Source organism: Anguilla rostrata, chromosome 8 (genome assembly GCF_018555375.3).
Source record: "Anguilla rostrata isolate EN2019 chromosome 8, ASM1855537v3, whole genome shotgun sequence".
Classification (NCBI taxonomy): Eukaryota; Metazoa; Chordata; class Actinopteri; order Anguilliformes; family Anguillidae; genus Anguilla; species Anguilla rostrata.
In genome coordinates this window covers 55,901,025-55,920,683 of record NC_057940.1, presented here as the reverse complement: position 1 = coordinate 55,920,683, position 19,659 = coordinate 55,901,025, and the positions used below count along the sequence as shown (strand labels likewise).

Below are 19,659 nucleotides of genomic sequence, written 5' to 3'. Positions count from 1 at the left end.
GTGGGCGTGTCTTGTGTGATTTTCATGAAGAGGGCGTGTCTTTGGGGGAAGAGGGCGTGTCTGTGCAAAGGTCTGGCACGCAAAGCCAATAAAATCCCTCAACACTCTGTACTGAGGCACAGTCTTTATTTTACAATGTAGTCACATGTGCTCTTAGAAAGCAGAGTCTTACGTTTTATTTACGACAGGTCTGAAGTCACCTTCAGTCTAACAGAGCCTCTGCTGCCTTCACACACAAAGGAAACACTGGTCTCCACGGAAACACACCCAAATATATCTCAACGGCACTGACACACATGACCATACATTCACTGTACACAGTATACGGAAACAGACTCTCCTCTCTGCGGCTACTGCTTAATACTGTCTGACTGCTACGAACCGCAGCATACCGCCAAGTCTGCTCCAGCCTGAACCACACACTCCTCCCTCCCTCCCTCCATCCCTCACATCAGCTGAGTGCCACCCTGAACCACACACTCCTCCCTCCCTCCCTCTCTCCCTCCCTTTCTCACATCAGCTGAGTGCCACCCTGAACCACACACTCCTCCCTCCCTCGCTCCCTCTCTCCCTCTCTCCCTCCCTCCCTCCATCCCTATGCTCAGTGCTCTTTAACGGCCTACTATGCAGGATTTCCTCCCTTGCTTCGCTCCTGTGTTTACAATCAAAAACCTCTCCTCCTCACTTTGTTCTCAACCCCGCCTACTCCTACCAGCCAACCGCCATGGCAACAAACGCCGTGGCAACAAAGGCACACCACCACCGCACATTCACCCACGATATGAATTTGGTCAAAAATGCAAAAAGTCTCTCCAACCACGGATATCGGTCCATAGAAGTCAAACTGCAGTCGTAATAGGAAAAAATACATATACGGTATAGTCGGATTTTCTGATTGGTGGACTCACAGCTAATGGTAGCTAGCTAGCCCCTATGAGCCGAGAGAAGTGAATAGGAATCTTATTCTCCAGCCTTAAGTTGTTACTTTACAAAATATGAGACCCACAGCAAATCCTCAGGCCATCATGGTCAGCCAGCTAAGGTTGCCAAACAGAACTGAATTGAACCAATAATGGCAGCTAACTAACGTTACCGAACACTGACCAGCAACTTAGTTAGCGTTAGGTTAGCCACCAAGGCGGCCCTATCTCTCCACACCCCTAACTCCTCCCACAACTCGCAAACCCCTCCCACGATCACCAGCCCCACCCCCTTAAAGAGGCTTGAGATGCCGCTGTGCTGAGCAGGAGAGACGGTCCTCGCGGCCTGTGGACCCGGCTGAGGCTCCCGTCAGTCACAGCCTGGGCTCAATGCTGGAATGCTGCAGTCTGCCACACCAGCCAATCAACGGTCCCGCGGAAACCGCGCACGCGATTAGCACACCAATCACAGGTCAAGCCGACAGACAAGACACCGCCTCCACGACTCTGCCCCTTTCGCGTCTGACCGTCGTCTTGGCAACTGCAGGCACAAGGAAAAATTAACACAAAAAGTAAGAAGAATATTTTGTGGCTGAGGGGAGAAGACTGGCACCTGTGCTCCAATGGCAGCAAGGCTGGACAGGTTCAGGGGCCCCTGATGCAGCGGGATCCTCTCACAGGGGCCCCTGGTGCAGCGGGATCCCTCTCACAGGGGCCCCTGGTGCAGCGGGACCCTCTCACAGGGGCCCCTGGTGCAGCGGGACCCTCTCACAGGAGCCAGTGATTTTGGGGCCCTCAGTTCCTCTCACAGGGGACAGTGATTTTGGGGCCCTTGGTTCCTCCCACAGAATGAACACAAACGCAGCATCTGGATCTGAGAGGCCTCCACACCCCCAGGAATGATCCTGCTGCAGTTCTGTCCATAATAACAATAACGGCGGGAATATCCAATAAAACAAAGAAAAAAATCTCTTAAAATATATGAAATACTGTATAAAACTGGGAAATAAAGCGTAAACTATATTTTATATATGACGTGATTATGAAAGTTTATATATAGATATAAATTTATATACACACATTTATGTGGATCTACTTTTCTCCCATATCAGAGAACAATCCTTCTGATGTTCCAATCGTTCACAAAACTCCCCTCTCTTAGGACCTGTGGGTCATCATTAAAACACTGTGTTCTACCACACGCTCACAATGGATCCCCCCCGCCCGCCCCACCCACCCCGCCCACCCCGCCCGGGAGCAGGAGCCGGGTTCCAGCCCTCTCTCTCCTCCCAGACTTTTTTTCCTCCCTTTCTTTTTTCTATCTCTTTCCCTGATTAGCACCATGGTGAGAAGTAAGAGAAATCACAGGTCAAATGTGCAAATGTACAAAACTACAAAAAGATGCATCATCCTGAAAATACACAAAAAAGAAAAAAAAATCTAAATCATGCACTTAAACCTGTAGTGTGGCATAGAAACGAGGGGGAGTGGTGTTGGCACGGCGACCAGCGCTACAGCTAAAGCTAGCGAATGTTGTTGGCACTGGCGTCCAGCGCTTGTGGCTGTAGCTTGTGGATGTTGTCGGCATGACAACTGGCACTATGGCTGCAGCTGGCGGATGATGTTGGCATGACAACCGGCGCTAAGGCTGCGGCTCGGGGATGGCGTCGGCATGACAACCGGCGCTAAGGCTGCGGCTCGGGGATGGCGTCGGCATGGCGACCGGTGCTAAGGCTGCAGCTTGCGGATGGCGTCGGCATGGCGACCGGCGCTAGGGCTGCAGCTTGCGGATGGCGTCGGCATGGCGACCGGCGCTAGGGCTGCAGCTTGCGGATGGCGTCGGTGGGTATCGGCGGGTGGAAGTTGACGGTGTGGTGACGCAGGCCCTGCGAGGTCTTGTAGCTCTTCCCGCAGCGGCACTTGAAGGGTTTGCGAACGCGAATCTGCGTCCGGTGGCCATTCTTAGCGTGGTACTTTATACCGTTAACATTCTGCAGAGAGAGAGAGAGAGAGAGAGGGGGGGAGAGAGAGCACATGATAAAATGCACCCCTAAACCCCTTATCCAATCAGAGGCTCCAACCATGCCGTTAAGCTCCACCCACACAGATCTGAATCTGATGCGTTCCATCCAGCCTCCACACACGTTCTCTCTACATGTCTGGGATGTCACTTCCTGTTCTGCAATTTCTCACTTCCTGTTCAGAGCACCACCTCCTGCACTGTTATAGGGTGCCATTAGTGGCATTCAAGGCACATCACCATGGAAACCGAGATATGCCCCAAATCTACACCACCCTGGGGCAGAGTAACCCCAAATCTACACCACCCTGAGACAGAGTAACCCCAAATCTACACCACCCTGGGACAGAGTAACCCCAAATCTACACCACCCTGGGACAGAGTAACCCCTAATCTACACCACCCTGGAACAGAGTAACCCCAAATCTACACCACCCTGGGACAGAGTAACCCCAAATCTACACCACCCTGGGACAGAGTAACCCCAAATCTACACCACCTTGGAACAACAAAACCCTGAACTCCACCCACCCCTGAAATGGCGTTCCCCAAATGGACGCACCCCTGAAACAGGGTGGGTTCTACACCTTGAGCCCGAACTCGAGAGCCCTGAAGCACGTATGGGCCGGGTGACTGTGCGGGGGGCGGGGGGTGTGAGGGGGCGCAGGCAGCTCACCTTGTACCTCTTCTTGCAGCCCGGGACGGGGCAGGCGAAGGGCTTCTCCTCGCCCCCGTTCATGCACATGGAGCTGAGGATGGACTCGGAGCTGATGGCGCTCTCCGTGGTCCACGACTCGTCGCTGTCAGACTCCTCAAACTCCGCCTCCTCCTCGTCATACTCGCTTCCTGGGGGCGGGGCCAGAGTGGAGCCACGTTACCAAGACAACACGGGTACGCACACCCATTCTCACTCTCTCTCCCTCACACATACACACACACACAAACACACACACAGTGCTCGTTACCTGTCGGAGTGCTGCTGCGGAAGGAGGATGAGGGGGTGATGGGCGGGGTCACGGGGGGGGTCAGGCTGCCGCTGCTGTGCCGTGGAGGCGTGGCCACGTTGTTCCTGGCCATGCCCCCTGCCAGTGATAGGCTGAGTTTGGGCTGGACCTTCTTCTGCTCCCGACGCGCCGCATCCGTCATGAATCTGAGAGCATTTCAGCCAATCAGAGCCAGCCTAAACAAGGCCTAAACCAGAGTAAACCAGGCCTAAACAAGGCCTAAACCAGAGTAAACCAGGCATAAACAAGGCCTAAACCAGAGTAAACCAGGCCTAAACAAGGCCTAAACCAGAGTAAACCAGGCATAAACAAGGCCTAAACCACAGTAAACCAGGCCTAAACAAGGCCTAAACCAGAGTAAGCCAGGCCTAAACCAGGCCTAAACAAGGCCTAAACCAGAGTAAACCAGGCCTAAACAAGGCCTAGAGTAAACCAGGCCTAAACCAGAGTAAACCAGGCCTAAACAAGGCCTAAACCAGAGTAAACCAGGCCTAAACAAGGCCTAAACCAGAGTAAACCAGGCCTAAACAAGGCCTAGAGTAAACTAGGCCTAAACCACAGTAAACCAGGCCTAAACAAGGCCTAAACTAGAGTAAACCAGGCCTAAACAAGGCCTAAACCAGAGTAAACCAGGCCTAAACAAGGCCTAAACTAGAGTAAACCAGGCCTAAACCAGACAAAAACAGGCCTAAACAAAGCCTAAACTAGGCGTAAACCAGAATAAACAAGGCCTAAACCTGTCTAAACTAGGCCTAAATCTGAATAAACCTGGTCTCAACATGGCCTAAACCAGGCCTAAACCAGACTAAAGCAGGCCTAAACCATACTAAACCACAGTAAACCAGGCCTAAACAAGGCCTAAACCAGACCTAAACCAGAGGAAACCAGGCCAAAACCAGAACTAAACCAGAGGAAACTAGTCCTAAACTAGGACTAAACCAGAGCAAACCAGGCTTAAACCAGAGGAAATCAGGCCTAAAAAAGGCATAAACCAGACAAAGTCAAGCTTAAACCAGACAACACCAAGTTACTTACCTGTTGATGTAGCTCAGGGCAACATAGGTTGGCTGCTGCAGTTCCTGTTTCTCTAACACTCGAGGGTCTGTATCTGGCCAAGAGAGAACAGACCAATCACTAATCAGCTATATCTGGCCAAGAGAGAACAGACCAATCAGTAATCAGCTATACCTGGCCAAGAGAGAACAGACCAATCAAACATTAAATGTATATAAACAGACGCTCAGCTTCTCCATAGGGAGTGCACAGACACATTCACTCACTCACTCACTCAAACGCTCGCTCAGTCACTCAGTCACTCAGTCACTCAGTCACTCAGTCACTCAGTCACTCAGTCACTCAGTCACTCACTCACTCACTCACTCACTCACCGATTCACAAGAAAAACATTAAGTGTCTGGGAAGTGATTCCGAGTTTCAACCCCCCAGTTAGTCATTAATTAAATCCCCAACACACACACACAGTGAGACCACACGCACACACAGAACCATTCACACAGAAACACTCACACTCACTGTCTCATAAACTCACACAGACGCTGCAGGGGTTGAGCCCAAACTTCAAACATCCTGCAGCTCCACTCAAGGGGATTTAATTATGGCTGAGCTTCTGAGAGCAAAGCAGGGAGGCAATGCTGCCCCTCTGTGGCCAACTGGCCAAACTACACGCTGTTATAACATCGATGACCTCACCACTCACCAATTACATCAGCTAAAGCAAACAATGACCTGGCATTCGGGGAGGTAGGAAGCAAGCAACCTAGGACCACACACTGCGACCCCGATGTGTGTGTGGAGAGGGAGGGTATGTGGAGAGAGAGGGGGGTATGGAGAGGGAGGGGTGCACTTACCAATGCACTTCTGAAATGCATCATGCCTTTTCACTGTACACCCTGCAGAGCTGACTTACCACAACTACACAAAAGCCAAGCAATAAGGCGCTCGCCTTATGACCTCGTCAATATTAATACCCTGCGTGTGTTCCCAGGCCCCAGGATCACGGATTTACATTCATCACACACGGGAGTTTCATTCAACTGGAGCCGAACAGCCACCACTGCTGCTGCAGCTGCAATCCAAAGGCCCGGCAGTGACCTCTGCTGGCCAAACACAGGAACAGCATCTGTGTGGTAGTAAACGCAGGCGAGGTGCGTTTCGGTGCATTTTAATTTTATCTGAGCAGTGGGGTACCGGATGGAGGGGGTGGCTGCTGAGGCCGACCCTCCCAGGTAATTAGGGGTCTCAGAAGCAGGCGGGTGTCCCCCCCCACCCCATTTCACACTTCCACGTGTGGGGGTTCATAGAGTTCAGATTTTTCCACTCTGGGAAACACTAATTGCCTCATTATGCTTCAGTAGGTCATTTAGAGCACTGCTGCTTGAAGGAAGCCTGAGACTGTAAGAGAACACACACACACTCACAAACTCACACACACACTCACGTACACACACTCATACACACACTCACATACACACACACAGTCACATACACACACACATACGCGCACACACTCACGCTTACACACACACTCACGTACACACACACACTCACAAACATACACACTCATGTACATGCACACACATGCTCACACACACTTACATACATCCACACACTCATGCACATACCCACACACTAACTCACGTACACACACTCACGCACATTCCAACCGGATCTACAGCGTAGGTCTGCCCTCTACTGGTGATAATGACAATCGCACCCAGAGCTGAGTACCCTTGGGTATGAGGAACTAGCATTTCACCAAACCCCTTTACAGGAGATGCACATACAGAATGAATCTGTATACGAAAAACTGCTTTGTTAGTGTAAACCATACACCTCATACTGCAACTTAGTGACTCAAGAATGACAGTGCCACCTACAGGCGTGGAAGTATCTTAACATTGCTTAATACTCAATTAATTAATTAATTAATTTAATTAATTAATTTTCATTTAGCCAGTATGTTAAAAATAAATGGTATTTTCATTGTGATTTGTATTTACCATTAAAGTTATATTTACCATTAAACATATAACATGATACCATTGTGACTGTCTAGATTAATCACGCACAGACACACATACTCTATTGCTCTCCCTCTCCTTTGCTTTCTTGATCCCTCTCTCTCTCCCCCTCCCCCTCCCCCTCCCCCTCCCCCCTCTCTCTCTCTCTCTCTCTCAGTGAGGCAGTATGCAGGCTGGATGGGGGGCGGGGCGAGCGAGGGGCGAGCAGAAACAGGTGAAAGAGGAGAAGAGCAGACCTGCCGAGGCAGAGGCCCGTCCGTCATTCCGGTCTGCATTCCTCAGCTGCGGAACGCTACGGAACGCTGCGGAACGCTACGGAACGCTGCGGAACGCTACGGAACGCTGCGGAACGCTACGGAACGCTGCGGAACACTACGGAACGCTGCGGAACGCTACGGAACGCTGCGGCGCGTTTTCCCCGACGCGCTCGAACCAACAGTGCGCCATGACAGGAGCACACGCCCACTGACACGCCCTCGAAACTGGCGTCCGGAGGATCGTTCGCTGCCTTTGTTCCTTTTCCGTGAGACACCCACGATATATATATATATATATATATATATATATATATATATATATATATATATATATATATATATATATATACACATACATACATGTGATATTGACCACAACACTGCAAGGCGTACAAAAATCTCTGGTGAGAACTTTGATCGCCTTGAACCCACGACTCAGACATACTTTCCAAGTTAAAGTGGAGCTGGAGACAGGGTAATCTCCTCCCTCACCCACAGGGGGCGACATTGCACCACTGGATTCTATGGAGATCAATGCGGAGGCCGGCGCAGCAGGCGTTACCTGACTCTTATCACGCAAGGCCCCTGACACTACACCCCCTGACCTCAGTAAAAGGCGGGTTTAATTTCTGACACAGCTATCGAACACACCACACACCGCAATAGGGTGGCTGTTTAACACATGGAAGCATGGCTAAACCACGTCTAGGACCTATTTAAGACATGCAGCTATTTACTGCAATATAAATTATTTGATAATTACAATGATAAGTCGGAACCACTTATACAGACAGGTCCATGAACATTGCAGAACGCCATTTGCAATCAAGGCCAGAGTACAGGACGGACATCGGTAGGTTCTGATCCTGTAACCGTCATGGTTCGTGCTGGAGTCCTGCTCCTGTTTCTGTGAGTGCTTATTGATTATTCACCATTAATACAGTCAGAGGGCAGGGTGGGGTTGCAGTGACTGAGCTTCCTCATTAGCTCTGAGAATGATGCAGTCACCCAACAATGCCAGAGGTCAAAGGTCATAAGCACCACTACAGATGGACAGGGTCCCTGTGTACCACCTGCCGAAATGCACCAATCAGAGAATAGCAAACACTGATATGAACCAATCACAGATAAGCAACGGCCTCAAAGCACACACATCACAGTGCTCGGCTCCTCTGATTTATCACCAGTGATAATGTCACTGGTCAGATGTTGGGGGCGGTGCCTCTGGCCTGAAGGACAGCAGATGTACACTCTCACAGCCAATGAATGCGCCCCTCCCCCACTGCGACAGCTGGTCACCATGGAGACGAGCTCACCAGAGCATGGGCTCACATCTCTCAGCATGAAGCACGTGCATTCACTGCTCACACACACACACACACCACACAGACACATCATACACACATACACCATACACACACACACACACCATATACATCATACATACTCACACACACACACACACCATACATACTCACACACACATACATACTCAGACACACGCACACACACCATACACATAGACACACACCCGTAAAGAGGTTAACATGTTATTAATAATCATTACAATAATGTTTTAAAATCCAGAGTAACAGCGCCAAGGGAAACACTAAAAGAGCGTTTCCTGTGGAAAATAATTAGCCTTCCGTCCCCCGGAGTCCTATAGGATTCTGCTCCAGCTCACTCTCAACAAGAGGAGCAACATTCTGACCTGATACCGCACAGGCAGTCACATGACCACCTCTACCGAATTCCCTTTTACAAGACCATCAACTTCAGCTTCAAATTTCAGGTTTACTGCTCCCTAGGCAAATTCTCTGTGCAGCCAGTGACTGCATAAGACACACGCGAACACGTGTAATGCAACTTAAGACTCAGGAATCACAACATATACGCAAATGGGTCAGATGACAGTTATCAGAGAAATAACTATGCAAACGTAGCTCTCGCACTGTACAACCACAACCATATCATCATTTTCATTCTCAGTAATACTAACATGGATATGATTTAAACACTACCATAACCATTACGATTAATACTGTGTCTGATAAATGCTCCCTATGTCAACCCAAGGACTTTCACTGGGTTTAAAGTTTCCATGACCACCATATATGACTCAACGGGTTCTCAAATGAACGTATTGCCAGTTTGTGGGGAAATGGTACGTTTTCAAATGTTATTGACTGGAAAACACAAGTCCCGCCTCCATGCAGAGTCTGAAAAGGAACCAGCTTATGACCAGACGTAAAACTTCAAAAACATGTAGCCTAGATATGCGACAAACTTTTAAGGACAGGAGAAATCCGTTCAATGATTTAATATGTTTAGTAACCTAATAGCTGTGCACAAACAAGCGCACACAGACCAGCCATGATCATTGAAAACTACACTAGACCCCCGCCCCACACCGAAGCACGCACACACATTTGCACAAACCACAGAATTTCATGTTTAAATATGTCTGACAACTATTGTATATAGTTTTTTTTTTTTTTGCATTTGTATATTTCAAGCTCGCTTCAGGCAAAACCGTAATCCTTTCTGCAAGCGAGTGTGCAACTGTGGCATCTAATGTGCTGATGGCTAATTTCAAATGTTATTTTTCCAGTGTGACAGTCACGTAGGCTTAATCCACGAACTCTACAAGTGGATGTAGACTAAATTTAGATGGTTCATATAGCTCATTAGAGTATAATATTTTAGGAGTTGATAGTTAACATTAGTTCCCAGACAGCTAGCTTGCTTGCTAACTAGCATACCCAGCTAAAAGTACCAGATCCAAGTACACAGGGAGCGAAATTCGGGATGATAAGTTCTCGTATTGCCATTATTTCAATAACTCTGAAGTCTAATAAATATATTATCAACACCCAATGAATCTGCGATGCCGTCCCCATTGTCTTGCTCACATTAGCGAAACGTAATGCAACTCCACTCCCCACCGCGTTAGCTAACGTTAGCCAACTTTCCGAGCGACATCTCAAACAATTCTTCACTTACAAACTTGCAAAGTTTTCAGGATAAATGCATTTTCAAAGCCGGACTCAAATGAAACACGATTTCTCGCCTTGCATCGAGAGTAATATATCACGGTGCGTTTTGCTTAGGTCGGGTGTCACCTCCGCAGTCAGACACGTCCCGGGCCTAGCTAGCGCTAGCTGTCTAGTAAACACTGCTAACGTTGGTGACACTCGCTCGGGATATACGTGTTCCGTGGCTTTGCATGGCGGCGTGGTCGGTCCCACGCCCCGAACGTCACATTTGGTATTAAGCAAGAAACAAAGTACAGTTCAAACTGCAATTCATTTGACATAAATCGAGTTTGGGGGAGGCAAATGACCGCCAGACACCACACCTAGCAACAGCGCTGTCAGGACGCGGTTTGGGTAAGGCTGCAGCGCCTCGCTCGCCCTCCGCCCCGCACTCACCGATGTGATTGTCCTCGATGTGCACGATCAGCTCGGACAGACTGTCGAACTGCAGCCCGCAGCCCCCGAACCGGCAGGAGTTGGAGAAGAAGGAGGCAGCGGCGATGCCCGTCATGGTGTTACATTGAGTGGGGGACCCGGACGCGGACACCGGAGAGCAGGCAGCGGCGGCGGCGGCTACAGCAGCTGGAGCAGCGGGGCTGAGGGCGGAGGCGGGAGGCAGGGCTGCGGGACGGGGGTGGGGGTACGGAGAGGGGGCATCTGTCGGAGGAGGGGTCCGCCGCACGCGCACAAAGTGACGTCATGCTTACCTGTTGCTTGCTTATGGAAATAATGGCCTTCCATACTTGCTGAGCCAACAGCTCGAGCGCGTGTCACACTGACAATATTGACGAAAGGATCAATTACAGCAATAAAACTTCATCTCTCACCACTACCGACCTTCCGTAAGGAATTTACCATCGGGAAAGTGAGACATCTCTCTCTCACATACACACACACGCACACACATTCGTCTAAGCATTGTACAACTCAGCACGGAACATAAGCAGCCTGCTGCTCAATACAAAAGTATTCGGACAGTGACAGTTTTTTGTTGCTTTGGCTCTGCACTCCTGCACATTGGATTTGAAATAAACTGCATAATAAACAACCTGGAGCGCAGGCATCTAAACGTTAAATCATACGGAAAGTGACAAAAAAGAAAAAACACTTTTCCTCTTATCCGTCACTTTTCTACATCCTCTCAATCCCCAGGTTAATTCTGCTTTACCTGCATGAACTCCTGTTCTTTTAGTGGAACCACTGCTGCCACCTGGTGCGTAATCTGGAGTTTATCTGGGATTTAACATCTTGAATTTGTTATGTACGCACACATGTGCATGAACGAACACACGCGCGCGCGCACACTCACAAACACACATAGATACACGCATGTGTGTGCACACCTATACTATGAACCGGTTCAGTTCTGCAGGGGGGTGTGGAAAGGCGAAGTTGTTTTTATAAAAGCAGCTATTCCTCCAGACTGGCTGCCCCTCTGTCCTGACGTGTATCACATTACAGTTTTTCTGGAACAGGAAAGCCTCTCCCACAACGTTCTGTTACTGCGTCTCTTTTGCCCCCTTCCCGAGCCCCCATAACCCTGACACACGCTGGGGGTCATTCTTCGTCACAACCGTGCCGCTAGTCGCCGGTCTTAAGTATCGGAAGAGAAGGAGCGTCACGGGTGGGAGAAATCTGGCACCAGTGGGTATATTATGGTCTGCCCAGAGTCCTTTTCTTCAGATACGATCCCTCTAGTGTTCCAAACAAAAACGTACGGTCTTGCTTTAAAAGAGGAGGGGGGAAGGGTGAAACAAATATCCAACCTTAAAGTACTGAAATCACAACGCACAGAGAAGGCTAATTTAGCCTGGAGGACAGACGCGCTCGGGCGATTTGTACTGCGGGTCTCAAACCGTCTTCCTGACGGTTGCTCGGCGGCTGTCCGCGCGGCGCACCCACTGTACGCTACGCCGTCCCGTCCTGGCGCAGACGGTCGCTAATAAAAAAAACCCCTGCCTCCTAGCGGACCGCGATGATTTAGAAGTTCAGGAATCCCACGTGACGTCACCGTAGGGTGATGTAATGCTTCTGCAAATAGAACTCATTGTAATCCTCTCTCAGTACAACGTGATTCGCTCTGCAGGACAGCCGATTCTTCTCTACAGTTCGGTAAGTTTGTTAAAATTGTGTTTCAGCGAGAGAAAGACGTTTAAAGCGCACCTGAAACGAACAGTCGTCGGTTGTTGACGTTCTGTTCACTATTGGGTGGGTTTACGTTCAGTTTTCGGAGGCATTTATGCGCGCCGTTGAGTAAGATTAGTAAACTCTTTCCCAACAGCATATATGGGGTGTGTGACCGCGTTTCGGTCGGATGTCTTGTTTGTTGTTGTGTCCCCGTTGTGCTTTTTAGGTTAACGTCAATAAAATGAAACTTGATGTCGCCTTCTTTGTTTTCAGTAACGCCTCCGAGTTTATATTACAGTATATGATAAATAATGCTTAAAATTCAAAGTTATTTGTCAAACGGCGGATCGACGTGGGCGCAGCAGTTTAATGTGGCAGGAGTTAAGCGCGTGAGTGCCTCGCTCCAGAGTGACGGTGACGAGCTGTCAATAGCTTGTTTTGGAGGCTATCTCGAGGACCAGCGCCACTCCTCGTGCCCTGTGCCGCGGAAACCCTCAGTAACAGCCAGTGGTGACTGCCGGGCAGGGAAATAATATCGTGGGCAGCGCGAAAAAGTGTGCACACTGCACGCGCAGGTACGCCTCACGCACGCTCCGGGCCACGTCTGTCGTGATAGAATAAAATCAGACTTTCAATTTAGCCGAGTTATAACTGCCATGACTGCTGCCCTGCCAACTTTGTACCTGAAACTCAGCAGATACGTTTTGTTTGGGTTTGGCTGTTCGTTTGCTGCGTTAAACACAGATTGGAATTTTTAGATAAGGAAATTAAACCATTTTCCAGATTTATGTGAATTCATCCAGATTTCTGAGGCAAATTTCTGGCAGATCAGCTGGTTGAAAGAGGCCAGCCTACAACGATGTGATTGGTTTACAGGAGAGGACATTCCAAACTGGGGAATGAGGCATGAAAACAGTGACTAAAATATTTAGTGTATATACAGTATATGCCTGTGGGACCTGGGAAAGGGCAATGTCATGCGATGAGGGTGTCATGTGATCAGTGTCCTCTCTGTGCCCACAGCTGAAGCCTAGCTGGACATGAACACAGAAAGGGACCGGCCATATGCCTGCAGTGCTCCTGGCTGCACACAGGTGAGTGCAGGTAAACTAACACCTGTGCACAGGTGAGCGTAAACTCACACCTGTGCACAAGTGAGCACAGGTAAACTAACACCTGTGCACAGGTCTGTGTAGGTAAACCATATTCAGTGTCTGTGGCTTGTGATGTCATATTTAACCTCTCTGTTGCACTGAGCATGCTCAGTAGGTGACTCTGGTTTTCTGTGCTCAGCGCTTTCCCACTGAAGATCACCTGATGATCCACAGGCACAAGCATGAGATGAGCCTGAAGCTCCCGTCCATTAAAAAGGACAGCATCCTGTCAGGTGAGGAAGAGCAGTCTGTGTGCTATGCTGTAGTGCTGTAATACTGTAATGGTATTATGCTGTAATGCTGCCATACTGCAGTACTGTTATCTGTAGTGTTGTAATGCTGTGATACTGTAATGCTGTGGTACGGTAATGCTGCAGTGCTGTGGTACAGTAATGCTGTAATACTGTAATGCTGTGGTACAGCAATGTTGTAGTGCTGTGATACTGTAAGGCTGTGGAATGGTAGTGTTGTAATGCTGTAATACAGTAATGCTGTAATACTTTGGTACGGTAATGCTGTAATGCTGCAGTGCTGTGGTACAGTAACACTGTAATGCTGTAAGTGGGCATCATCATCACTGACAGCTCTCTCTCCCACTCTCTCCCTCTCTCAGACCAGACTCCTACTCCCACTCGCTTCCTGAGGAGCTGTGAGGAGGTGGGCCTGTTCAGGGAGCTGGACTGCTGCCCTCAAACCGAGGAGGACACCAAGCAGGTGAGGGTGGGGCGCACCTGTCGATCACTCAGGACAGTTGAGGGAGGGGGCACACCTGTCAGTCACTCAGGTGTGATAGAGCAGCGATGCAGAAGACAGGTTGAGATACCTGAACTTCCACTTCCTCTGAACTTCTTTTAGGTGTATGTTGATTTGCTCTCTCTCCTCAATGTCTGCCTCGTCTGTGTCTGCAGAGGTCTGCGGACCACAGTCAGAACCAAGAACACACAAGTAACCATAACAACAGTTCCGCCCAACAACAGGCCCCACCCTCCACTAAAGCCACCTCCATCCTCGCCCAGGACACGACCACCACTGAGCAATTAGGGTAAGATACTGTGCGGGGGTTTCTCCACCAATCAGCAGCTATGGTAAGTTACTCAATTTCGATTTCAAAGTGCTTTTCTCTCTCGCTCTCTAGGCCTGTGTCTGGCTTACTCTCCTGTATGCTGTACCTCCGGGCTCAACAGAGACACCCTCAACCAGCTTCCAAGCCTGACTCCGCCCAGCCAGACCCCGCCCAGCCTGACCCCACCCTTCCTGACTCCACCCTCCCCAGTTCAGCATCAGTGAACTTGTCTGTGAGTAGACACACATTTATCTACTAACACCTGGTTACCTGCTCACACCTGTGTGCAGTGTTTGTGTATAGTGTGTGTATAACTCTCTGTGTAGTGTGTGTGTATAATGTCTGTATAACCCTGTGTGTTCTGTTCAGCAGATAGAGAGCCATGGATTGTCCCTGGGTTCCAGTTTGATTAGCTCCACCCACCACAGCACTTGCTCCTCCCCCCAGTTTCCCTCTGTGCCCTCTGAGGCCAGGCAGGTGAGTTCCTCTCATAAGGGGCGGGGCATTAAAGGCAGGGCTGCTAGCTTTACCTGTCCCAGGTATGCCTTCGCTACACTGCATACTAGTGCACTGAAAGACCATCGCAATCAGCTGTGACATCATCATTGAGCGCCTCTCTCTCTTACACACACTCTCCCTCTCCCCCTGTCTCTCTCTCCCTCCCTCACTTACTCGCTCTCTCACTCCCTACCTCACTCACACTCTCCCTCTCTCACTCCCTACCTCACTTACACTCTCTCTCTCTCACTCACATTCTCCCTCTCTCACTCCCTACCTCACTCACACTCTTCCTCTCTCACTCATACTCACTCTCTCTCTCTCTCTCTTCTGACACAGAGGCTGAAGGCTGCGCTCAGACACCACTCGGGTTCCGTTACCAACGGCAACATTAACACTATGGGTCACATGATGGAGATGACTTCACCACAGCAGGAGCAGAGGGGTCGGCAGCACCTGGCCCACACCTACCAGCAAAATGGCCACACCCACAGCCAGAGCCTCGGCCAGAGCCACGCCCACGACCAGAGCGGGTACACTCAGCTGCAGAGCCTCGTCAACCAGCGCCACCCCGCGCTGCCCCTCCAGACCTCTCCACAGGTACCCCCCCAGAGCCCCCCTCACAGGTACCCCCCTCGAGATCCCCCCTCACAGGTACCCCACTAGAGCCCTCGATAGCCTGTGTGATTTTGGCAGGACTGTGTTTTTCCCGTGAGGGAAACTGTGCTGCACAGGTGTGTGTGTGTGTGTGTGTGTGTGTGTGTGTGTGAGACTGTGCTGCGCAGGTGTGTGTGTGTGTGTGTTTGTGTGAGACTGTGCTGCGCAGGTGTGTGTGTGTGTGTGTGAGACTGTGCTGCGCAGGTGTGTGTGTGTGTGTGTTTGTGTGAGACTGTGCTGCGCAGGTGTGTGTGTAACCTGGTGCTGGCCCTGCAGGTGTCAGCAGGTGCAGAGTCGGCGCAGGCAGGTGGGGGGCGGCGCAGGCGGGGGAGGGGGAGCGACCCGGACGAGAGGCGGCAGAAGTTTCTGGAAAGGAACCGAGCGGCGGCCTCTCGCTGTAGGCAGAAGAGGAAGGTGTGGGTGACCTCACTGGAGAGGAAGGCCGAGGAGCTGGGCCACAGCAACCTGCAGCTACAGGTACGCCACACACCTGTACACACCTGTACTGCAGCTACAGGTACACCACACACCATACTGCACCTACAGGTACACCACACACCATACTGCACCTACAGGTACACCACACACCTGTACTGCAGCTACAGGTACACCACACACCATACTGCACCTACAGGTACGCCACACACCATACTGCACCTACAGGTACACCACACACCTGTGCTGCAGCTACAGGTACACTGTGGTGTCATCATCACCCACCGCAAAAAACCTTGGAGTGGTGATGGACAACAGACTGTCCCTCTCCCAGAACATCACGGCGGTGAGTCGAACGTGCAGGTTCTTCCTGTACAACATCCGGAGAATCCGCCCCTTCCTCACCACCTACGCAACCCAGCTCCTGGTTCAAGCGATGGTCCTGTCCCGCTTGGACTACTGCAACTCGCTACTGGCTGGTCTGCCAGCATCCGCCATCAGACCCCTGCAGCTCATCCAGAATGCTGCAGCGCGTCTGGTCTACAACCTCCCCAGACATTCCCATGTCACCCCCCTGCTCACTGACCTCCACTGGCTGCCTGTTATGGCTCGCATCAAATTTAAGACCTTGGTGCTTGCATACCAGGCAGCTAAGGGTCAGCACCAGGATACATCCAGAGGATCATCAGACCCTACACACCAGCCAGACCTCTCCGTTCTGCCACCTCTGGACGCTTGGCACCTCCCCCTCTTCGCGTCTGCACTTCCCGCTCCCGTCTGCTGTCTGTCCTGGCCCTCGCTGGTGGAATGACCTCCCCGTGACGGTCAGAACAGCAGAGAATCTCACCACTTTCAAACGCAGACTGAAGACTCATCTCTTCAGGCTGCACCTCTCCCCACCCCTCCCTAGCCTATAGTTCAGCTCACTGTACCTAGCTAGGATAATTTGATTATGTTTGTGTATCTGGCAGGATTGTTTTTGTATGATTAGGTGTGATTCCAGTGCTAGTTTGTACTTGGTAGGATTCTTGCTTGCTGAACAAGCTTACTCTACAGGGTTGGAGTCCTGATCGATGTGGTCACTTCTGGCACTACGATCCTTACTTCACTCTAGTGTTTCTTTTGCGCCTCTACATCATGAAACCTATGCACTTGTTGTACGTCGCTCTGGATAAGAGCGTCTGCTAAATGCCTATAATGTAATGTAATATAATGTAAAGGTACACCACACACTGTTCCTGTAGAATGAGGCGACTCAGGTGTGTGTTTTTTGTAGAATGAGGTGACTCAGGCGTGTGTTTTTTGTAGAGTGAGGTGACTCAGGTGTGTGTTTTTTGTAGAGTGAGGTGACTCTGTTGAAGACAGAGGTCACACAGCTGAAGGAGCTGCTGCTGGCCCATAGAGACTGTCCCGTCACCACCAGGCAGAAAGAGGCTCAGAGGTACCCCAGTGAGTACATCACGCTCTGCTCAAAACCCTCACCCCGTTCCCCAAAACCCTCACCCCGTCCCACACAAAACTCACACTCTACTCCACCAAAACCTTCACCCTCCTCCACCCAAATCTCACTTAACTCCACCCAAAAACCTCACCTCACCCCATCCCACCCAAAACCCTCATCCCGTCCCACCCAAAACCCTCACCCTCCCCCACCCAAAACTCACACTTTACTCCACCCAAGACTCTCACCTTGTTCCACCCAAAACTCTCACCCTGTCCCACCCAAAGTCCTGCCCACAACCCTGCTACAATCTATACCTCCCTTCCATTAAACTCTCTATCACACACACACACACATGCACACACACACACGCGCACACATAGATTATGGTGTTCGGAATAATTTGATTGACAGGGGTCTGTCCACAGGTGCAGAGAGCAGCCCAGCAGGTAGAGCTGCCCCCTCCTGTTCCCAGCAGCAGGTGCTCCAGCACAACAGCATCAGCACCTCCACTGCAGCAGGGGGCGACGGTGTGCACGCTCCGCCTCATCCACACACTGCCCTGAACCCCGTGCTGTAGAGACTGCCCCCTGACCTCTGCCCTCCCGCTCCCGCCTGCCCGTTTCTGTCTCATGTAAGGTTCTTCATTAAAATGGGTGGAGTCTTATGTTACTCCCGTCCTTATGATTGGTCAGATATAGACCAGTGTGACTGAACCATGCAGTCTGTCACACGTGCATCACTTCCTGTGTGTGTGCGTAGGATCACAATGTTCTTGCATTCCTGGTCTGCGTTTGGTCCTGAGATGTGACTGACGCAACTCTTCTGTAATTAGTCTGTGCAGATGGGGTGAGGTAGATCCACAGGTTGATCATTTATATGTCACTCGTTCAGAGAAAAAAAATACAGCAATCTAACAGCAATTTGCTTGTAAAATCACCTTAACCCTATTTTACTGGATGTGATGTAACAGTGTTCATTATGACATCATCGGTGAGCTGAGAATTGCACCCTTTTGATCTTGACTGGAAACGTGTGTGCAGAAGTGCGTGTGCTTGTACAAAAAGTGCAATGAAAGTGTAGAAATGAGTATATCGAAATGTGTCATTTAAAAAATGAAATGTAATAATGTACAGAATTTCCTGATTTTTGTAATCTTCTATATGCATCATTTCTTTTGAGAGGAGAACTGCACTTATCATGAATTTAAAATGTTTTAAATGAATCAGTATTGATGAATTTCTCTAATGATTCGTTGATCATTTGCATTCAATTTGTTTTGTTTTTTTGCAGATGCTAAATATAACTGCAGCTTCTGTATTCAATAAAGCACTTCTATAACCACATGCTTTAGATCGGAGTGCATGTGCACTCATTTCAAATTTGTGGGGGGGATAACAAACAGTACCACCCAATACTAGTGTGTGTGTGTGTGTGTGTGTGCATGAGAGTGTGTGTTTGTTTGTATACATTATTATGCTGTTTCTAATTTAAAATCTGGTGCAGTAAAAAAAAAAAACAGCCCCACCCCACCCAGCACTGTAGTCCTTCATAAAAAAATGTTTTAAAAGACTTGAAAAACACAACAGACAGGCAGGCAGACAGACAGACATACAAGTAGACAGACTGATAGGCAGACAGACAGGCAGGCAGGCAGACAGACAGGCAGACATACAAATAGACAGACTGATAGGCAGACAGACAGGCAGACATGCAGACAGGCAGGCAGGCAGACAGACAGGCAGACATACATGTAGACAGACAGACATACAAGTAGACAGACTGATAGGCAGAGAGGCAGGCAGACATACATGTAGACAGTCTGACAGGCAGACAGACAGACAGACATGCAGACAGACAGGCAGGCAGGCAGGCAGGCAGACATACAAGTAGACAGACTGATAGGCAGACAGACAGGCAGGCAGGCAGGCAGGCAGACAGACAGACAGACAGCAGTCCCAGAAGCACAGCTCACCAGCGCTCAGTGTCTCAGGTAGGTGCTCTCGG

At 49.9% G+C, this 19,659-nt stretch overlaps 2 protein-coding genes across 4 annotated transcripts; one reads left to right on the top strand and one right to left on the bottom strand.

Moving 5' to 3' along the window:
• Window positions 1-109: 109 nt before the first annotated feature.
• Window positions 110-10,981, bottom strand: jazf1a (JAZF zinc finger 1a). The gene is made up of 5 exons (XM_064349121.1): window positions 10,674-10,981; window positions 4,980-5,052; window positions 3,906-4,090; window positions 3,617-3,786; window positions 110-2,911 (listed from the first exon to the last, which is right to left on the bottom strand). The coding sequence occupies exons 1-5, from the start codon at window positions 10,786-10,788 to the stop codon at window positions 2,735-2,737; spliced, it is 720 nt and encodes a 239-aa protein (XP_064205191.1). The 5' UTR covers window positions 10,789-10,981; the 3' UTR covers window positions 110-2,734.
• A 1,268-nt stretch (window positions 10,982-12,249) lies between these two features.
• On the top strand, window positions 12,250-19,005 carry creb5a (cAMP responsive element binding protein 5a). Of its 3 annotated transcripts, none has more exons than XM_064349109.1 (11): window positions 12,250-12,389; window positions 13,428-13,498; window positions 13,698-13,791; window positions 14,172-14,272; window positions 14,467-14,600; window positions 14,694-14,853; window positions 14,994-15,098; window positions 15,459-15,719; window positions 16,053-16,253; window positions 17,552-17,660; window positions 18,081-19,005. In XM_064349109.1, the coding sequence occupies exons 2-11, from the start codon at window positions 13,445-13,447 to the stop codon at window positions 18,230-18,232; spliced, it is 1,371 nt and encodes a 456-aa protein (XP_064205179.1). In that variant the 5' UTR covers window positions 12,250-12,389; window positions 13,428-13,444; the 3' UTR covers window positions 18,233-19,005. The 3 variants fall into 3 exon arrangements, with proteins under 3 accessions (XP_064205179.1, XP_064205180.1, XP_064205178.1); XM_064349110.1 differs by having other exon boundaries at window positions 14,991-15,098; window positions 17,552-17,652; XM_064349108.1 differs by having other exon boundaries at window positions 14,991-15,098.
• Window positions 19,006-19,659: the final 654 nt, after the last annotated feature.

Coding starts and splice junctions, on each gene's coding strand:
- jazf1a (XM_064349121.1), bottom strand. CDS start 10,788: ATGACGGGCATCGCCGCTGCCTCCTTCTTCTCCAACTCCTGCCGGTTC. Junction 3,787..3,905: donor CCGCAGCAGCACTCCGACAG/GTAACGAGCACT, acceptor CCCCGCCCCCAG/GAAGCGAGTATGACGAGGAG. Junction 2,912..3,616: donor GCTGCAAGAAGAGGTACAAG/GTGAGCTGCCTG, acceptor CTCTCTCTGCAG/AATGTTAACGGTATAAAGTA.
- creb5a (XM_064349108.1), top strand. CDS start 13,445: ATGAACACAGAAAGGGACCGGCCATATGCCTGCAGTGCTCCTGGCTGC. Junction 15,720..16,052: donor CCCTCCAGACCTCTCCACAG/GTACCCCCCCAG, acceptor CTGGCCCTGCAG/GTGTCAGCAGGTGCAGAGTC. Junction 17,661..18,080: donor AGAGGCTCAGAGGTACCCCA/GTGAGTACATCA, acceptor GTCTGTCCACAG/GTGCAGAGAGCAGCCCAGCA.